At 35.0% G+C, this 22069-nt stretch overlaps 1 protein-coding gene across 3 annotated transcripts in view; it reads left to right on the forward strand.

Annotated features, from left to right (window-relative positions):
* ANKS1B (ankyrin repeat and sterile alpha motif domain containing 1B) overlaps nucleotides 1–22069 on the forward strand; it is a 447745-nt gene that overhangs the window by 35723 nt on the left and 389953 nt on the right. For all 3 annotated transcript variants that reach the window (XM_074826981.1, XM_074826982.1, XM_074826977.1), the window contains exons 2-3: nucleotides 15529–15609; nucleotides 19595–19751. In XM_074826981.1, the coding sequence (XP_074683082.1) occupies nucleotides 15529–15609; nucleotides 19595–19751 (238 nt within the window). The remainder of the gene's footprint in view (nucleotides 1–15528; nucleotides 15610–19594; nucleotides 19752–22069) is intronic.

Raw genomic sequence — 22069 nt, forward strand, 5'->3', positions numbered from 1 at the left:
AAACAGTTTCTGTTTGCAAACTTAAAGAGACAATACAGTACCCGTGTACCTTTTGGTGAAGAGTTTTGTAACTACAAAACTGAAGTTGTGAAACTCATCTTGCCATTTAAAAAAGCCTCCAAAGCCATTCAGAAATTATTTAATGCCCTGGATTTGTTACTAAATTTTTGTCTCCTACATGGCAGAACTATATGATCAACTAGGTTAAAATTTGTATTTCACTGTAATGAGAATCTACTGTTTCATTGGCTATTGAGCTGTCAAAGTTTTCTGTTTTACTAAAAGGTCAAAAGTTTTGTTTCTGTTTTTGTTTGCTGTAGATTTGGTGTAGTTTTAAAATTTCTACAACCATAAACTTCATCCTGGTATTCTGTTTCTGTGCCCAAGGAGAAATTAACCTTTCAGCTTTGTTTGATTACTCTTTTACTGAAAATGTTTACAGGTTGTCTGTTCATTTAGACTACTCTGAACTTGTATGATCAAAGTCTGTGTGGAATTATTTTGATCATTGCAATTGTTTATGCTAGTAATGTACCCCAAATTAATTCAGTGTCTCAGTTATCAGTATTAAAGGAGTACTACTGTGGTACAATCCTCTTTTGAATCATAAGCGTGTTATCAGTGAAGGTATCTCATATATATCTGGGATGAGCTCTCATGCCTTTTAAGATGCCAAGTTCCTTCAGATCACTTTGCACTCTTTTAATTTAGCTTCTTGAAAATCCAGAAGATATGGATATTCTAGTGACTAGGTGGTTTTTAAACATTTACTTTTTACAAACTGCCCCCCCCCCCCCCCCCCCGAAAGAAATGTTCCTGGAATAGCACTAACTTAAGCTATGTCAGACACTCCCGTGTGAGGTTCTTTGCCTCATATGCACCAAGGGCCGGGCAATTTAAGGAACAAATCTATTTTTCTATAGTTCTTGCTGGTTGCTGGATATCCAACTACTCAGGAAAGCTGACCTAAACAAAGTCTTGGTTCAATTTAATGCTTTCCTGTATGAAGCCTCGTCCACTTTTTAAATTTAATTCCACTAGAGGGATATATATATATATTTTCTGATATGACTCCAAGTATGACAGATATTTTTTTGGTCAGGCTTCAGCACTTGGAGGAAAACATCCCTCTTCTTACTACTCAAAATCAGATTGTGCACCCTCTGGTGAAATGATTATTTCTTCATTTAACAGAATAATTATACTGTCAAGATTGAACTAACAATCAAAACTACTTGTTGAAAGTGCCCTTAAAATGAGATGTAGAAAAAGATCTTTCTTCCCAAGATTAAAGATAATCAAAATTTAAAGTGAATTCAGTGTAAGGTAAATTCAACAGGGGTCTGTTTTTCAGTGGTTTTTGGGTCTGAATTCTTTTAACAGTTACTGTTAAGTAGCTTCCAGAGAACTTAACCTATATGTATGTCACAGGCCTTCCATCTTCATTATTCTCTAAAGATCTATACCTTTCAAGGTATTTCACAAACAAGGATCCCTTCCTCCCTGCAAATTATCAAAGTTTAAGAACCTTTAATGTAAAACAACAAAATAAATATGATTTATACATCTAATAAAGGAAAACAAGATGGAATCTGCCATCTCACAAGTGCATTTCATAACCTTTTTTGGTGTGTCATCACTTCCCCTTTTGGTGTTGTAGGCCGGTTTATCCTTACATGTTACATTTAGTTTAGTACCTAAGATACTTAGTCAGGGATTGTTTTTATTGCTGCATTATATAAAGAGGTAGGAACACTATTTGCATTAAACACAGCTGAACAAATCTCAGTAAGTGTTTCATGAGTCCTGCATGTACCACGGTGCTAATAGTAGCTTATAGGGATTGACAGTTGGGATGAATCATTTTGCATGGTGCCTTATTGTGGAACTGGGATCTCTTCTCCATTGTTTCTCAGAATCTATGGTATTGGGAGGAATATTCATATCCAAATTTGGGTTCTCCAAATATCTCTTACCAAAGAGGCAATTCAGAAAGAACATTAAATTATTCCTGTAATGGCTGAATCTTATAATGTATTTTACATAAAGGTATGTGCAAAAACAGATTTTGTGGAGTATCCTATCAGTTCTATTTAAGGAGCAGAAAGATGACAAGATTATTCAGTTAACATTCTCAAAATATTTTTCCCCAAATTTAGCATTTTTATTTTAAGATTGCTGAAACGTTCATGATCCATGGGGCTGCAACTGAGCAGAGCACTTGCAATAGATGGCTGCTATATTTTCTAGAAAACATGTTCCAGTAGGAATATTTGAGGTACAAAGACTGTTTAGTTTCTTTGTTAGTATTTCATTATTTTTGTAGAATTAAGAAACTTAGTGTTCGCTTTAGATACATCTAGAAATAAGTGGAGTTTTTTGTTCTTTTTAAGCTGTTTGAAGCTCTACATCAGCCAGATCTTCCTTTATAGTAGAAGCTTCTGTGTCATTTAAACCTCTGAGTCTTGTATTTAATTTCTATATTTGATAAGGCTTTTAAATAGAATAGAAACAATAACTCCTAATGGATTTGAATAGGGAATTCTAACATAAATAGACTGCAGATTTAGTGAATATTTTTACTGTAATTGTATTTTGCCTTCTAAGCTATGTGTCATAAATTATTTTGTTCAATAAAAGGCATCATGTTGGATGAATTTATTTTTTCTGAGTGACTCAAGTGATTATACATCTTACCAAATATTTTGTTGCTGACGTGGTGGATATGACCTTTGTAATTATTTCAGTAATGGTATTAACGAAATTTTAAGTGGTGATATTCTTGTTACGTAGCCTAAAGTTTTGGAAGACCTTTGTAATATGTAAAGTTGTGAAACTATAGCCTCTCTAGTTAAAGTATGTTACTTGTCTTTGTGAAAGTAATTCTGTGCTGATAAAGTAATTCCAATCATAATCATAGTAATGCTTTGGATGCTCCTGAGGTAATTCTGACCTCTGTTGGCAAAGCACAGCAAATGAAATGTGTGCTCAGTAGCACACTTCTGTTTTCATATTATTTATTTCAGACATGACATGTTGCTGAGAGGAGGAATTAAGGCATTAATTCTGTGTTTTTATTGTTGGAAAGCTTTTTTTTGTCCTACCATTCTGATTAGCTTGAGCATAGGATAGAGAATTTATGCTCAAACTGTCCTTAGTTAATAACATTTCTTGGTTTAGTAATTTTTGTACAAAAGAACAGAGTTTCATCCAATATCTTTCTTATCCAGATTTTCTATGCTATGCCAACAACATTTAAGCATGTCACATTATAATAGCTCTATGTGTTAAAGATTGGGTGTTGCAAAGATTCCATTTTAGGTTATGCAGTATGTCTTATATAGCCACCATTCTGTAATACAGTGTTTAAACCTCTGAGAAAATGTGATCAGTGGATCGGTTTTGCTCAGTTGTACTTACTGCAATAGCTAATTTCACACTAATCAACTTTCTTATTTAACATGTTAATCCAGTTGATAGAAGTAAAGAAATAAATACTGAATTGATGTAGTCTGAACAGGTGCTAATTTTGTTTTCTGTGCATCACTGATAATTTCTATCATGTATTTGTCATATCTGTCTTTATTTTCAAATGTCTTTCCTAGATTGTGTTCTTGTTAACAAAGTTAATATAATGTTGATGGAAAGAATGAGTGTTAGCACTTCAGTGGAGCCAGGTAACATGAAAATACTCTATGCTAGCATTTTAGCAAAGACATGAAGTGCACTTCTGTTTTGAAACTATGTAATTCCAGGACAGACTCAAATTGTTTAATATTTTATGTTATGGATAGGAAGGGGTTTTAGTATGATTTTGAATTAATTTTGATCAAAGTTACTTTCAATTACCTTACATCTTGCAGAAATGTACTGTTTCAGGCTTCTGATAGTCTCGGCCTTGCTCATTGTCTCCTTAGGGCTATGAAGTCTGAGTAATTGACCAACTATTCTACCAGAAAGAACAAATGTTGTGTATACGTTGCATGTATGTTATAGGTCGTTGATAGACTTCAGGAGCCTCAATATCTCAGGATTCATATTTTGGAAGTTAGTTGCTGGAGCTGTACTCTTTCACTGTTCTGAGTTTAAGTTGAGTTTGTGGCAGGTTGTCCAAAATGGTTGGACATTGTTGCTGCTGTTATGAGATGAAGATATGAAAGCTTTGGACTCAGAATATGGGAAATCATCTGGATAGTTGATGTAATACCATGTGGATGTAAACACTCGGTGTGAGACTCCTATGTCTGTTATGTTCTCATATGTCAAGATAGATAGCTAGTGATTGATTACATTGATGCGGGGATTAAGACTCTACTATAGGTTGATTTCTGTATCTCCTTTTTAAATTTCAGCATAAATTGAGAATGAGGTGTGGGATGGCCTTCAATAATCAAGGAGAAGTGGAATCACATATTTTTTCTGGTGTCTGTTTTGCTAGTGTCTGATAGAATTACTCTACTTTTGAGGAAACCCTGATTAGGAAGGACAAGGTATTAAAGCCAGCTGAATTGCAGACTATAGATAGCAAGTTCTGTTCTGTGTGTCCTAACACTATATAACAAGGAGTCTCATCTCAGGTTGGTTTCCGGGATGAACAATCTTTAATTCTGGAATGATGTCATAGTTCTAACAGCATCCATATTTAAAAAATTTGTGATATATATTGTTACTCTTCCCAGTGCTGCTTCCAGTGCTAGAGCTTCAGGAATTTTTATTCCACCTAAAGAAGTGTCAGTAAGTGTTCCAGGATGCATAATTAATCATTCAGAGGTTTTAAAATCTCCTTTTATAATAAATATTGACTTTGCCTGTCTGTGATAGGAATGTGTTTAAAATTGCAAACACCATGAATTTATGATGGATGGGAATACTATGTTGGACCTCCAAAAATGTATTCTGGAAAAACACCCTCTATAACTTTTCTTACTAAAGATTCAAAGTCAGTTGAATTAGAAAAAAGAATGGCTAAAGGAGTATCTTTCCTAACAAAATATGTCATCATATCTGTATTCTTGAGAGGCAGAGAAATAGGACTTTGCTTCAGTTTGTTTCTGATATGAGAAATATTAGAGTGTTTTTTATTTTATTTTAGTGTCATCTCATTTTTACAAAAGAAGAACTTGGAGTGGCCTATCTGAGAACGTGTTCTGTTCTTCCAAAGAAAATACTGATGGTATATATTATACTTTAGTGTTCATAGGTATGTTCATGTAAGTGTATCTTACAATCATGAGATATGCAGTGGCTTTCAAAACCCTTCAGAAGATCCACTTCCATTGCTGTGCTTACAGAAAAATAATTATTGTTTATATAATTTGACTAAATACAAGTTGTCTGGGAAGATGTGAAATAACCAAGCATTTATTTATGAAGGGAGTTCAAGATATGTATGTACATATGTATATCTGTATTACATATGCACTGAAAAAAGATATAGTCAAGTATGTCTGATTATTTGTCTGTCTTTATTGTATGGCCTAAAATTACCTAGCACAGTGGAGTCTTGTTCCTGGTTGATCTTGATCAATCTATAGATCTTACACAAAGTGTATAAGTCTGATTAGTAACAAATGTGTAGAACCCATCTACCTCATATATGTAGGGAGCCCAAACTTATGATACACAGGGTGAGGAGTTGCCCTCCATAGGAACAGTTAATCTGATGCATTGATTTTCAGCATTAGCCATATGGCATCCCTGCAGATTGCTCAGATCATGTAAGATCATACATGGAGATATCACTGACAACACTTCTAAAACATGGTTCACATTGCTTAAACATGAATGATTTTACTTATTAAAGATACTGCCTGCTGCTCTGGTTTTGAACTGAGTATTTTCATAATTTAGTTAGTAGCTGTTCTCACAGTGTTCTTGTGCAGGATGATGCCAAATGAGAGTTAAGATTTTTTCCTATCGGGATGACTGGATTCTCAAGGACAGAACTCTGGAGTGGATCCAAGGATCTGTCTGACTCATCATTGACAAGCTGGAGTTACTAACGTTCACTATGAACTAAGCAAAACCCCATCTTGTCCCTGTAGACAACTGGAATACAGAGGAAACCTGCTGTCATAATTGATGAAAGCTTTCTGTCTTGTAGCCACTCCAGGCAATTTGGTTTTGACTGTAAGGATAAGGCAAAGCTAACCAGTATTAGTCAGGAACATATTGCTCTCTGAATATAGCCACAGTATTATGCAATATACCCAGCCAGCATACTTCCAGATGAGTAGTCTGTAAAGAATGATGAAGCTAAGCTAGTTAGATAAAGGTCAAATGCAAAGTGGCCTTATATATGACAAGTTCTTTTAAGAAAGCATGACTAATTTATTGCCTATTCCTTTGTGTGACATCATCAACAAGTCAAAGTGTTTCTCCTTTACGTTTTTGCATATTACCTGGGGTTTTTTTATAACATTTAAACTGATATAGCTATTAACTCAATCAGAATAAAATGATATACCTTCAAATGAAATTGATTCCATCTTCAAGTAAATGGATTTCAAGTTCAGTTACTAGTTCATGTGACTTTTGTTCAGGTCTAGTATATTTAGTTTTTACCATACAAAGTACTTAACTAGAGAGACTGAGTGCTTGTCAACATGTTTTTCTAGGTAGATTCTTTCCCAGACTGAATGTATCTGAATTTGCATGTACTTACATGTGCACAGACTGTCCAATATGCAGACTCCTAGAACACACCTAAGTGTTGTATGGTTGTATGGCCTAAGTCTGCCATACAAGACCACTTATTTCTCTAGTATTTTAAACACAGATGTTCAAAGTTGGGTAAAAAACAAAAATACTTTTTGTGGCTTCTGCAGAAGCCTACTGCTCATCTTCTGGTCTGCAAAATTTAACCTTCATTCTCGTCTCAGAAGAAAGCCAGCTCCTTGCGTGGTCTTAGCCTCAGAGACATGCAAACACACAAGTGGCTCCCAGGCTACTTCACCTACTTGCTGACTAGTCCAGCTTGATCTTCGCTAGCAATCACATGCTGTCTCTCACACCCACACTCCCTACAGTTGCAGGCGTCATGGATACACGGGCCCTCTGACCCATGATCCTACTCCAGTTTCTGGTACCCAGACCCTCATTTGCTCCAGTTTCTCGCAATACAGACACATGGGCTCACTAATCCATCATCTGAGCCAGTTGCTGGCAGCTGGACCCTCATATACATACATGCACACAGAACAGAGTCCCTTACCCAGGAAAACAGAAATGGAATTTCCTAAGATTGAGTGCAGGACATGGCCAGACTATTTTACTGTAGAGCCAACTGTATACATGTGATCAGCCCTCTTTGTCCCTTTATCCTTCTATTTTCTGCCACTTGTTCCTCCCCAAATCACCTAAATCCATCCCTTTCCCTGCCATTGGTTCCTTTCCTAAACATTCCATAGGAAGTCTTGCTCAATCCCATGTGTCCCATACCCGTAGGCCATAGCCCCTCTCAGTCTGAAATGTGCTCCAGCATTGCCTCATCTTGATGTGTGTCACCCCTGGACAGTGGGGTGGAGGCTCTCACAGGGTAGCCCTGGGAGGAGCCCCAACAGGGTGTCTCTTCCTCTGAGTCTATAATCTGGGTTCCTGCCTGTCATTGTGGTGCTGTGCTCTGCTGGACTTGTAGAGATGGGCCTTTAATGCGCTGATGGCTCTTCTGTGGTGAGCTTGAGAGTATCTGGGCCAGGGTGTTACTTGATTCTCCCACCTGCTGTTGTCTCTTTGTGTTCCTCTGTGGTTATACACAGAAGCTGTTTATCACATAACCTGGCACTCACATGTATGAAATTTTGTACAGTTTCTATTTATCTCAGTATTCTTCTAGACTGTTCTTCGGGTACTTCACAAGTGCAATGTCCAGGTTCTGTAATTTCTTGCCTCAGAAGTTCCATTAGAGTTGCTCCTTAAGTACTAACTCTATGAAAATATGCTTTCATAAGACCTTTTCTATTTCTTTCAATTGCAATTCTTCTTTTGTCCTAAGTTTATTCAAAGGATAAGGCCACACTGAATCTGTGAGGGGTCACATTCACTCTGTGAGACTCATCATGACTAAGGGTATTCTGAATATCCAGGACATGTGTGTCTCTCTCTATGTCTGGGATTCTGCCTCTCAGCCACACACTGAACTTCTGCCATTTATCAGACTTTTCTTAGTTCTTTCCACTGGAGAAGGTGTGGATGGCAGATTGGATTAATGACTGTACTAGCCTCATCCTTCTCTAACCAAAAATATAGTTAGTAACAGCAAGAATACTAATGGGCAAGTATACTAGGTTATCTATTTGCTGTTAAGGTTATTTGTACACTTTTAAATGCTGCCACCCTACTCAAAATTTTAGTCAGGGTAGATGTAGTCTGTCAAATCTGTCAGTGTTCATTTAGCAGTGATATTTTGCAAAACTTGAAAAACAGTAATTACAGGTAAGATACTGTTTTTTTGAGTCTTACATTGTTGGACATGATGCCTTTGTTCTACATGCTTTCTAAATTACCCTTTTTACTGCTTGTGTTATCACTTTAAGTGCTGATTCCTGTTGTATATTTGGAAAAAGATCTTTTTCTAACCAACTGTTGTAGCTATTCATGGAGGAAAGAAGCATGATCCACAGAAGATAAACATAGCAGTAATGCTAAATTCATGTTGTGAGTTTATGATTTTTTTCTCTTTTTGTACTGCTTGATATACATCTTTATGAATATTACTATTACTGCACATATCATTCAGCAAAATCAAATTCTGAATTCAATCACAACAGATATAGTAGGAATGCTCTGTGAAGATGAGATTTATTAGGTAGCTATTGATGCTCATGCCTTAGATAGACTAGATGGGAGTGAATGACTCTTCTTTTTCTAATTTGTCTTCACATTTCTCTTCCCAGTTAACATTCAAAAGGGGTTATATGTATACTGGAGGCTTCTACAACAGCTGGGAGGAGAAAACCTTTCTCTGCCTTTCAGAGAGGCATAGAATCACAGATAGACTTCCCAGAAGTATCCCAGTAGTATTTTTGTGAATGTCTGCTATATCTCCCTAATAAAGAATCAAATGGCACTCTCTATGCTCCTTTCTTAGCTTATCCCAGCGTGTTCTTCAAGTTTCCAAGTTCAAGTGCATAATTCCTTGATAGGAAAGGAATGGAGATATCTAGGCAGAATCTTTGTATATCTTACACACTTGCTGCACGGGAGAATTTCCTTTACCTCTGGAAATCTTTAATGCCAGAGAAAGGTGGAGACTGGATTTACCTTTAAGTATTGTCTGCACTCCATTCCAATATTAATTTCATTTACCATGATAAATCTTACACTTATGGAATATAGTTCATACCTGTAGATCTTGTATAAGTAACGATCTTGTAAAACCCTGGCCTTTTGCTGAAATAGGATTCATTGGATTAACTTGATCATGCACTCATAAAAAGGAAGAACGACCTATGGTTTGTCATCTTCTCTGTTTTGATCACAGTCAATGCATACTTGCAATGAAATTCATTCATGATACCCAGCTATTAGGAGACTTCAAGGTAACCGTCCCTAGATATATGGACTCACAGTTTCTCACTGAGATAGATAAAATTTTGCATAAGCTATTCAAGGAGGAAGTACCTTATTGTACGTAACTCTACCTCTTTATTAGGCCACTGTGTAAGAATGAGACCTACTTGTACAGGAGCCTCTCTAAGTATAGTAATAAGTAAATGTTGTATAATAAATAATCAAACCCATATTATTTACTATATTCAGTATTTCATATTAAATAGAAATCACCAATTGAACAGAATCAGTATGGAAATAAAATCACAGTTTGGTGAAGTTCCCCTGTTTTCCAGACTTAGAGTATTTATGGCCAAGACTGTAAACAGATCAGGGTTAAAGAAAATGAGTGGTATAAGCTGCTTTAGAGCCTGAACGTGAATAACATACTTCATCCCATGAATTAGTTGACCATACATTTTGTTGTATTATTTATATTGAGAGAACTAAAGAGCAGAAATCAAAAAAATAAGCACGTTCCACATATTCAAAAATGAAATTTTTTAAAAAATTTTTGAATGAAAATGATACAACAAAAACATTTGAATAAACCACTGGAATTATATATATAATACACTTTAAAAATACAGTTAATATTAACCAAATTGATAATCCCTCTGCCCTTCTTCTTTTTAGTTATTTTTAAAAGTTTAAATAAGTTTTTTTTATTATTATTATTTTCATTTTGAATTTTTTACTCTCAGTTGCTACATGCAACAGCTGTTTTTAATACTGAAAAGATCTAAGATAGCCTTACTCAAGATATCATCTACTTTTGTCAATTTAAGACCTATAGCTGCACTTGCTCAATAAGAATCCAAAAATGCATTTTTTGATGTTGTTTTTCCATGTAGAACTTTTGAGTGCCTTGTTATTATTTATTATCCTTTAACATATGACTTTCTAAAAGGGTTTTTCCCCACTGCCACTAAAGGCAAATACTTAAATTTACTTTCCTTGAAGTAATTTGAAAATACATCTCAAATTCATCAAAGTAGTGTAAATAATAGGTAAAACCATACATGAAAAAGACATATATTCTTTTTACAGGATAATATTTCTTACATAACACTGGATCTCATCAAAAAAGGAATCTGTACAAAGAAAAAAAATACCATATTTACTAAAATGAAACACTTTTATATTTGATAAGTAGCATTATTAATTTATATAGGTTAGAGCAACATCGTTGTCAATTTGATTTATGCATAAAATAAAGAATGAGAGCTATTTTGCTGCTGTTCACAATAGTTAACATTATTATTTTGTGTCTGAATAACTGATGATACATATTATTGGGTAAAAGTTTTAATTTTCAAAAATGCTCTGTAAAATTGTCCATATATTTTGTATAAGCTCAGTTTACATGACTAAAAATGTATGTGAATGTAGGCAGAGCATGAATTAATATAGGAGCCTGGCTATGGGCTCTAATAACTTTAGGCAATGTGTTTCTGTCAGATTAACAACTACAAAATGGAAATTTTGGAAGATTTTGTCTTAGAACAACACAAATTCCTGTAATACATATTTGTTCTATGGAACACAGGAACAATAAGGAAACTAAACTAGATTTATCTGAGCTGGTTGGTGTTTGCCACCAACATCAGTGGGAACAGGATGAAGCTTAGAATTTCCCACTATTAAAACTGACCTGGCAAGATGAGATTCACTACTTCAGTAGTCTGAACAGCCAAGGGGTCTCTAAGAAGAGCTTCCAAAGATATTGAAGACCTGGGAAAGAAGGTGGGGAGAGGAGTGGGAGGGGTGAGGACTAGACATGTTCTAAGTCTCATTCAGCCCTCAACAGGGTTTAGACTCTAAAATGTGCAAGCATGAACACCATGCTCTATCCACGTCCTCTGGAGGAACTGTCATCCTCTTCCTTGCCACTTCATTTCAGAGAAGAAAAAAGTTCCAAGGAGAGTTAACAGTCAGTTGTCAGATAAGGTTTAAGGGAAACCGATGGACAGACAGACACTCACGTCATCAGGCAGCCTTCTACAGCTTTTAGATTCTTACTGTTTTACCAACATATTTTCCTTTCACCTTAGCAAAATTGTCATATAAAGACCATAAATATTAGTGCATGGATAATTAAATAATAATTAAATAATGTAATGAAAGTTTATGTACAGAGGGGAAATAGAATGGAAACATTTAAAGTTGTGATGGATATTCTGTGCACATATGCATGGTTCTTGTACTGTTGATAGAGAGGGTGCCTGTGGGATGAAGATTAGCTGAATTAACTTCTGATTTCCTTGATTTTGTGTTTATATGTGTGTAACAACAGCCACTTCACAATTATTTTTTTCAATATAGCAAAAAACATAGCAAAATAACAAATCACTCAACTATCTTTTTCTTCAGTGATTTTCATATCACTTTTTAAATGCTACTCTTTATATGTAATTATCTTCAGCTCGTAAAAAAGAAAAACATGTTGATTTTCTTAACAAGTAAAGAGTATTTCCAATTAATATTTGACATCAGTTACAAAGGTCAATATTCTTTGTCCACAGTGAGAGCAAACTGTAATAAGAAGGTCTTTCCGCTTTTGGCAGTATTATAAGTATTATATTTCTTTGTGCCTCACTTTGACAGGTTATAATGGAAGAAACTAGTTGATGATCATGTTTTCATTCAGGGTTTTAATTCATCATTGACTGAAAACCAATTTTTTGCACAAAATGTAGGTTCAATTACTTCCTTAAAATTAATTAAATGATAGAAAGATTTTCCTGATTTACTGATGTACATAGGAAAAAAGAATCCTAACTTACTAATGCATGTAAAATTAAGATGCTTGATTATTGGCTGCATCAAAGAATTAGGATAAACATGCTTTTGAGAACATTCAATATTAAAAGTAATCTAGAGGTGTTAATCTTCTGTCAATAAATATTCTTTTCTGGAGTTCGAATGATAATTTGTTTTGTGCCAGATTCTCCTTAGTGTTGCTTTCACAGTAACCATTGAAGTGTTTTAATACACAGATAAATCAATATATTTGATAATTCCTCATATACTGTATGTGTTTATGAAGCCAAAGAAAGGCTCTTTAGGCTTTTTATCTTTCTCTGCCCCACTTTTATTTGAACTCAGATGCTTTTTACAGAGCTAATACACCACTAGACTTTTGCTCTGCTGTATTCTGATTACAAGAGAAGAGCTTTAGATGAACTATTCACTACAGCTGGGAGTTTTAGGGTGTAAGAATTTCTATTCACAGACAGTTCAATTTGAATTTGTCAGTTATTAAAGCATAAATATTCAGTGTATATACTGAACCTGCATTCATTTTGTAGGAAATAATGTTGCAATGCTGTAGCAATGCAAGACCTCCTGGGAGGGGATTTCTTCACTGACCCAAGGGAAAAGAGATGCTAACAGCTGACTCCTGCTCATGTCTCCTGTATTTTTTAGTTTGATAACCAAGTTCTTATTTTGAGCATGTCTTTCTGGGAGCTGACAGCGATTAGTCTGTCCATCCTGTCTTTATCTTTAAACTGCAACAGGGGAGGTTCAGACTGGACGTTAGGAAAAAATTTTTCACAGAAAGAGTGGTCAGACAGTGGAATAGGCTGCCCAGGGAGGTGGTGGAGTCACCATCTCTGGATGTGTTTAAGGGTTGTTTAGATGAGATGCTGGGGGATATGGTGTAGGGGAGAACTTTGTAGAGTAGGGCTGATGGTTGGACTCGATGATCCCAAGGGTCTTTTCCAACCTGAATGATTCTGTGATTCTGTGATCTCTCTGAGTCATCAGGATTTATTCACTCTCCTCTGTCCTTTGTCTCCCAAACTGAATGTCCTGAGGAGCTTCACATAGGTGCATTTATATACTCATTAATAAAGTTTCAGTTTAAAAAAACCCAACAGTATAGTTTCAGTTAAAAAATATTTCCCAAGACCAGAGTCAGGAAGTACAACAATGTGTTAAAGAGTGCCTGGATTAAAGGAGAAAATTAGAGGAGAAAAGAACTAGGTTTTGGTTGTGTTTGGGGTTTTTTGTGTTTTGTTTTGCCTTTTTTTTTTTTTTTTTTTATTAAGGCCTAATGCATCATGAATAATATATGAGCTCATGGATCCCTTGCATTTTGAAAAAACAACCAACAGGCAAATCCTAACAGCTGTAAACCGAAGCAAAGAAGCAAGCAAAACCAAGTAAATTAATATTCTGGTCATTTATAAATTTATTTTAAAATTTAAAATATGACTGTCTATACCACTTTTTTTTTTTTCCTGCTTCATTCTCCTATAAGCTGGTACAAATCAAAGGAAGAAAGTAGAATCCAATAAAGAAGAAAATAACTAATAAAGTATTTTGCAAAAGAAATTATAGAATATCAATAGATAAGGATTTATTTTGTTTCAGTAGATAAGGACAGCCTGTCTTTGCCATATAAATAACATCTGTTTATTATGGAAGAGTTATCATTTCAAGGACTCAATTTTTACTGCTTCATGAAGTTGAAATAATTTCTTTTAACTGGAAAGATTAGAGTGACTTTCCTAGTTGGAAGTTGCCTTTGTAGAAAAGAACATCTACAGACTTCTGAGCAGATTAAAAAAAAAATTACTTCATTTTTTTGCTTCTTTGCAGCCAAGAAAATATTTCACTCCTGTTCTTCCAAGAAATTAAATTGCAGGAAGAGGTGAGGTACCCAGCACTGCGTAGCACTGGGTAGTGCAGAACACAATGTATCACACAAATAATTCTGTATTCATGCAGTATTATTTATGGGAAAACTACTGCTTAAAATTATGAGCTAATTAATCATTTAAACACACACAATGAAAAAGAGACCAGTCTACAACATCAGTATTCCATAGGTAATAAAATACAGATTCCGTAGTAAAGAAGTCTTAAAAAGCATATGTTAAGCATAATGTATCATTTTATTGGTGTAGATCATGAAAAATGTCAGTATGAAAAACTCTTTTTACCTGTTAGCTTCAGATTATGTTCTTTAAAGTGCAGCACTTGATTCTAAGGTATGAAGTGAAGGGAAAATATGGCTTGCCAATGACTGCTTAACACTGTATTAGAAGCTAAAGAAAAGAGACCGTAATTCAGGACTCATAATCTTGTGTCCTGGAAGTTGTAATGCTAATGACTGAAAACTGTGTTACAGAATAAAAAAATTGCTTCCACAAAGGATACAGTCAGTTTTAAATGTAGTCAGAAAAAAACCTGCTGGTACTCAATATGCCTCTGGTATCCAATTTTCAGGGCTGGGTGATTGTTTTGGAGTGGGTTGTTTTGGGTTTTTTTGGTAGATTAGCAGTCACGTTTTTCTACTTTGAAACCAAAAATTTCCGTTACTATTTTGTGAAGAGTCCATGATAGATTGTGAAACTGTTTACATGGAACATAATATGAAGCTGACTAAAATAAGTGCTGTAAAATACAGAAAGATAACAAAAAAAAATGAAATGTCATTTATTAAACTTCTGGTTTATATATATGTAATTTATTTTTAAATATATTTGGTTAATATGGGAGCTAAAATATCAGGCCAAGTAAAAAGAATAAATTTACTGTCCCTTTAAAGGATATCATTGGTTCTCACTAATCTTGCATTTGCATGAATCTAGACTAACTGACCTAAAGTCAATGAATATATACTTGTGAAAAAAAGTGCAAAATCAGATTATAGCCTCAGTGTAACTACCAGAGTAATACTGGGAGAGCAGATCCAATTGAAATGACAGAATAGTTATTAATCTTTGAGACTGCCCTACATAAAGTTCATGACTGCTGTAAAGATGAATGTGTAAAATTATTTTTATAAATAAATTATATTGGTATCAACATGACATTTGCTATTTTAAGTTCTTTTCAAGATAATTTGTCTCTTAAAGTTTAATCACACTTGCTGCAGAGATCTTTAGATTATTTATACATCAAATTTCTGACATTTCTCTACTTGCCAAGCCCAAAATTAACTTTACAATTGTGCTTTACTTGCAGCATCTGGCGGGGACCAAATATAAACTGCACAGACAGTTCAGGTTATACTGCTTTACATCATGCAGCTTTAAACGGACACAAGTAAGTGCCTCACGTTTAGTTTTTATGTAGAATGGTGTTTAACTGCATAACTTAAAAATATGTAGCATAGCTCTGAGATTTCCACAGAAAGTTGACAGACCCTGACTTACTAAAGTAATCTTATTTCCCATGGGATATATTAATATAAGATTTTTTGACACTCATCGATACCAGCATGTAGTAATGACAAATGGGAAATGCAGTTTAGAAGCTATTGATTCTGTACTGGTTCTTCGAAATTCTTCCTCGATTTTGAGTAAATTTATTATTGTTACTGCTAGTGGTGACTCTAGTGCTTTTTAGCTGGTGGGAAATTGCAACAGAAGATTTTGTGTGTGTATGTACACGTGTAGTGCATTGAACATTTAAGGAAGAAATGTTGTGAAACAAAAGACCATTAATCATTATCAAAGTAAAACTAACATGGTAAGAATATTTAGTAGTTATACACTTGAAAGCAGTAAAAAATGGCTATTACCTTGTATGGGACCTCATAGCTTTTCCCTCCCTGCTGTCCATCCAAGTTACCATATGCATGTCTCAACAAGCTTGGGGAAAGCTTGCAAAATCCCCACTCAAGAGTACTGCAGGTGAAGTGAACTCTATGCCATTGATGTGTCAGTAAAAAAATGTGGAAACTTGCTACATATTTTGCTATTACACCTCTTAACTTGATCTGTGTTACCTCTGTTATTAGGTGTTGCCCCTTGCTACATGTTACCTCCATTGTATTATTCTTCCAGCTGCATGTTGTTATTAAGCAGAACAAGAAAGAAAGATTTTAATGAAGTCTATACAGTAAGGCTTTGGGTTATTTCTCTGTGGGAGATAAGGAACTGATCAAAAACCAACTGCAATTAAGAGTGATTTGCACTAACTTAATGTGGTTTTGGACTGTCCGTAAGATAACATATGAATCCATAATAATTGTATGCTTAGTTTTCTCATTTCACAATTTTTGTGTTCTTCCTTGGAAAAATTAAAACTTTAGGATGTGTCTTTAATTGTATTCTAGAAACCCGCATATTTTCTTTAGAACAGATTAATCTTTTGGTGAATATAGGTATAGAATATTCTGTTTCTGAATAAATACATGACGTTAAAATACTGTTAAACAAGACATTGTGCATTTTCCAAAATTTCAGTTCTGTAACAAGATTGAGAATCATCCATTAATATAATTTACCTCCATGAAAGTAGGTCTAAGTTCTTAATATGGTCTATTAAACTCAGCCTTTTTTTAAAAAGGGAGAAAATCACATTTCTCTTGTTTATTGTTTATGGATTGTTTCTTTTGCCACTGTACATTTTTGATTGACAAAAGCCCAAGCCTTAGCTTGCAAAGACTGCTGGTTTTAAGTAGATGAAAACTGAGTTTAGTATGTTTAATACTCACTGTAAACCAATAGTTACCTAGCAAAGTAAAAATATTGCTGTATAAACACTGAATCTATCAGAGATTTCAAGTGAATACTAGCAATATAAAATCCCAAACCATACAAAAGTCAAATAGTGTTTTCAGACACAGTGTTGGCCAAACTTCTGCTGAAGTCAGAGAGAACTTCAAGATGTGGACTTACGTACAGCAGCAGATATAACTGCAGCTTTTGAAAAGGTCATAATGGCCGCTGGCCTGCTGTGAGCCCTTACCTTCACAGCAAGGTAAGTAGCAGTTACTGACATCACATTTATAGCTTTTTATATTAAAATAAACTGAAATACATCATGAGATATTTAATGATAAATCATGATAGTTCAGGACCTGCTAGCCAAGCCATCATACTGATCCTGCTGCAATGGTAGCACTGTCAGCAAGGGAATTGGACAGACAGCTCATGGTTGTAATTTTGTTAGTCACCACAAATTACAAATAGCTTTACACTCTGTTTCAGATTTGAAACTTGATATTCAAAATCAATATTGGGTGTAATCTTTTGACACAAGAGCCTTCCCACTTAGGAGAAGTTCTTGGCCTTTGAAAACTTTGGAGGTTTTAATTTTTCACGCTTTTCATTGGGATGAACCTGAGAGATTTCAGTTTTTCAGGAAAAGGGAGAAAATAACACTTAATGGCCCAAGCAATAATTTGTGTCTGGGATACTTGTTGGACACCAGTGTTCAAGTGCCTGCTTGATCGTTGTATGTGATGAATTCCCTCCTTTGTGGTTATTCTGGGATAGTTCTTTTTCCTTTTGAAACTATTCTGCTTTATATAATTAAATCATATCTGGGGCAGGCACTTGAATCTCAGTCTCCCTAAGTAATTTTACTTAGCCCAGTAATGTTACTGGGCTAAGGACTCTCAGTCGTCTTCTTTCTGATATTTATTTCTACAAAATGAAAAAGTTCTGACAGAGTGCTAAAAAAGACTCACCCTGGAGAAGTTGATGGGTCAAGGCATTCTTGAAGGATGAAGGAGACCTAGGTTCTATTTTGTAGTTTGAATCTTGCAACAAACTTTTCCCAGTAGTTGCTGTATATTGTTATCTATAGATTTCAGTTGTGGAGGGGTTTTTTGCTGTTTTCCCCCCACTCAGTTCAATTTCTGTTTCCTTTGTTTTGTGTCCCTTTAAAACTACTCTGTATCTCTAGCCTTCATTAGATCATCTACTGCAAGACTGACTATTATTACAGGAGAAGTCTGTCAAACCTTATTTGTACTCAAAGTTTCTCTCCAACATCAATTTTCTGGAACTTTCTGTGGCAAAAGTCTTTCTATAGTGGAGCTGCTCATTCTTGGTGTTTTCATGTTATTTGACCTTGTCAGGAGTAAGCAAAATCCAGTTTAAAGTCTCCCTCAAAGCTTAGATGTGATGACTCCAGTATCTCTATGATTTATTTTGAAGACAACTGGGAGTTTCTTTTGACTTTGATATATTCACTATTACTTGCCACACTTTTCTCTCAATAGGCAATTAAATAAGGTTCCATCAAGGTTGGGAGAAAAATTGCCTCAGGATTTACCTTCTGTCTCAGCTTGTAGTCAAGGGCTTTGTTTTTAGTCATAACATAGGCTGCATTGAGCTCCTTCCCCCGCCATGATGTTTTGAGCCAAATCAGTAAGAGCCAGTGTTTCCATAATCAGCAAAAACATGAATAGAACTGTCCACACTGGATCATAGATGCTGTTAATGTAATAACTAATGAGAAGACAAATGGAGAGATAAGACAATTTATTTACTTTCTGACATACTTGATAACATGATCATTCCACACAGTTGATTTTTACGTTTAACTTTTGAAGTTAAGTACAGGAGACTGCTTAAAAATCAGGGATGCAATATACCAGCTTATACTAATCTTTCATTTAATGTATGATAAGCCACACTGAAAATACTGAAAGAAATACAATAAAAATTAAAATAATAAAAGTCACTTTTCTCCTCACTGCTCTCAGGAAGCTGGATGTGGGAAATGAAAACAGAAGTAGTTATTCCATAGAAGATAGTATATATCTAACTAGACCATCATTAAACTGTTTCCTCCATCTTTGAGTTAATGCCTTAAAGATGTATAAAAACTGTTAATTAAGCCTTACTGCAGGAACCGTGTCCATAAATGTACCCTCTTGTCTTCCTGCCTTCAGAAGTCAGAAATGATGGGGACAGGAGTACTTCTCTGCCTTTAGTGCTTGGAAGGTTTGTCTTGAGGGACATGAACGTAGCCTCGATTGGCAAATTCTAAAAATGATTACATGGCCAGGTGATCCTGTTGAAAGAAACAAATTCAGAGAACTGATCATAATGTTGTTGATGGGTGTTCATAAGGAGTAAGAATTATTACAATTAGTAAAATTTTGTCTATGTTTTACTATCCATTTCATTCTTAGAAATGATTGGTCTTCATTTTTGTAGCTGTTTCACTTGAAATATATGTTTTTTTCTGTTATCCAGGGTAAAAATTTTGATAATATGTATGTTCATGTAAAAAACTTAACAAAATAAGCTTTCTGTCAATTTTTTCAGATTTACTTACTGTTTTCCAGGGATATAGTTCTGAAATTACTTCAGTATGAAGCATCAACTAATGTGGCAGATAATAAAGGTTATTTTCCTATTCACTTGGCTGCTTGGAGAGGAGATGTAGACATTGTGAAGATTCTCATCCATCACGGGCCATCACACTCCAGAGTGAATGAACAGGTGAGGTGATAAAAAATATTTGTGTACTTCATCAGAAAAGAACAGCACATATTCTTTAGGTCTGGCAAATCTATAACCAAGTTAAAAAAACCCAACTCCTTTCCATTGTTTCAGTAATTTCTTTCCTGAGACTGATAAAATCTTCCAGTATAAGCATACCAGATATCTTTCTTCTGGATGGACATTGACCTAAAGGATATTAGATCTTACAAGTATGAAAAAACCTTCTGCTTGTTTCTGAAAAACCATATGAAGACATACTCTAATCTTATACATATCGATGTAAATATCTGATGTAATATCTGATGTAAATACACACTATCTTATACATATTGATGTAAATTTGCATAAATTCTCTGTCTTTTTTACTTTATTAGATACTAAATTCCTGAAAAACTTTGAGATAAATTAATACTCTTGGTATATTTTGAGTGTACTGTAAATGAACTGATATGCAGAGATAAATGACAAGCCAGATGGACTGCATGTGTGCATGTGCAGTGGAAAGGACACATAAATACTAGGAAAAAATGATGAGAGTATTACAGTTGGTAAGGGCAGGACAAGTATGTTGCATTCTGTTGTCAAACATATGGCAAACCTTCTGTTTCTATTCTGTATATTCTTATATGGTCCATTTGTAGAGTTAGTATTTAGAAATAGAAGGAAAGAAGGACATTTAAATCTGACACCATCTGAACTGCTTGAGGACTGGAAGCAGGCTATGAAATATGAGTGATAACTATAAGTGAGGAAGTTACTGGAATGCAAAGTTGAGAGTCAGCTCCAGATTCAGATCTAAATTTTAGTGTCTACATTGCCTGTATATGCACCATTTTATTCCACAAAGGTCTAGTCAGTGTAATCACAGGAGCCAGCAGGGTTATTCAGGTGACCAAAAGTAAAGCAGGATTCATTTGTCCAAACACAGAAATCCAGTACCTTCTAAGGCCTTGCGGTAACTGAGACATCTGCGGGGGCCTGAAGGTATGGCAGAGGATGCTCAGAATTTCCATGTCCTTGTGGAGTGGCTGATGGACTCCAGGTGGGGTACCCTACAGCACCTCAAATGGCAAAGTACAATTTAACAAATGAATTGCACTTTCAGTGTCTATGTTAGTGTGGCTGGAAGGCAAACTGTGAGAAAATAAATGTTAGACCTGAATTGCAAAAACTTAACCAGTGTGAGATGCCATTCCTTGAATAATCTATTTGATACTTGAGGTTATACACTTAGCCATTGGAATCCATACAATTACTATGATATGAATATTAAGTATTAGTGCAGGAAATATAGGAAATTCTGCTGAAATATTGAACATCTGATTCTATACCCCACTGGCTCAAAAAATGATCTTGTCATCACATCTCCTGCTGGTTGTGCATTTTACCCAAAAACTTTATAATGGAAAATGTGTGAGCAATCCTCACAAGAAATGTTGGACCTTAAGTCTCTTAAGGGAATCTTGATCATACTAAACTTTGAAGTTAAACTCAAGCATACACAGTTCTTCTGACCTTGTAAATCCTGTGGTGTTCCACTCTAGACAATGTCCAGCTTTAGTATGTGGACCACTTTGCTGGCACTAACTTTCCCCTACTAATTAGCATTGTATGCATGAAAATATTATCCATATCATGGAATGAGGAAAATGCCATGTTGATATAAAGTCATCTCCACCCACATATTCTTAAATAACACCAGAGGGGCATCCTTACCCACCCTAATACCTATTGTACATTCCTATGAGTCTACAGGTTTCTGAGGCTTTTGCTTATTTGCTTATAGGCCCTATAAGCCAGGTGGCTTCTCATGGCTCTCTTAGCTTCTCTCAGATGTGTGGAGCTGAAGCTACAGCTTGCAAGAAATCCTAGGCAATTTTTCATCCTTGTTTTTTCTTCTGAGAGTTGGGGAGGAGGATAGCCAATTTTCCTGACACTTTTTCACCACAGCAAATAATATACTCAAGTCAGACTTTTCTTCCTTTTTTTTTTTTTTTTTTGTAAGGATCACATTAAGAATTTCAGTTTAAGAAGGTAGTTTTGTTCATTATTTAAAAATTGGTGCAACTAATTTGCAATATAGCTTTGCTTTTCATTTATTTTATTAAAATTCTATGTAAAAGAAATGCTTCTAAAAACTTAAGTGAAAGTAATGAACAACATAACAGAAGTCAATGAGAAGCTCATGATGCACAAATGTATATTACAGGAATTAATGGATTTAATATGGTATACCATAAATTTATTGAACTGCATTCTACACATTTAAAATGCAGTTAACTAGCATCATAGGATCATATCAAGCCATATCCAGC

This window comes from Strix aluco, chromosome 5 (assembly GCF_031877795.1).
Source record: "Strix aluco isolate bStrAlu1 chromosome 5, bStrAlu1.hap1, whole genome shotgun sequence".
Taxonomy (NCBI): domain Eukaryota; kingdom Metazoa; phylum Chordata; class Aves; order Strigiformes; family Strigidae; genus Strix; species Strix aluco.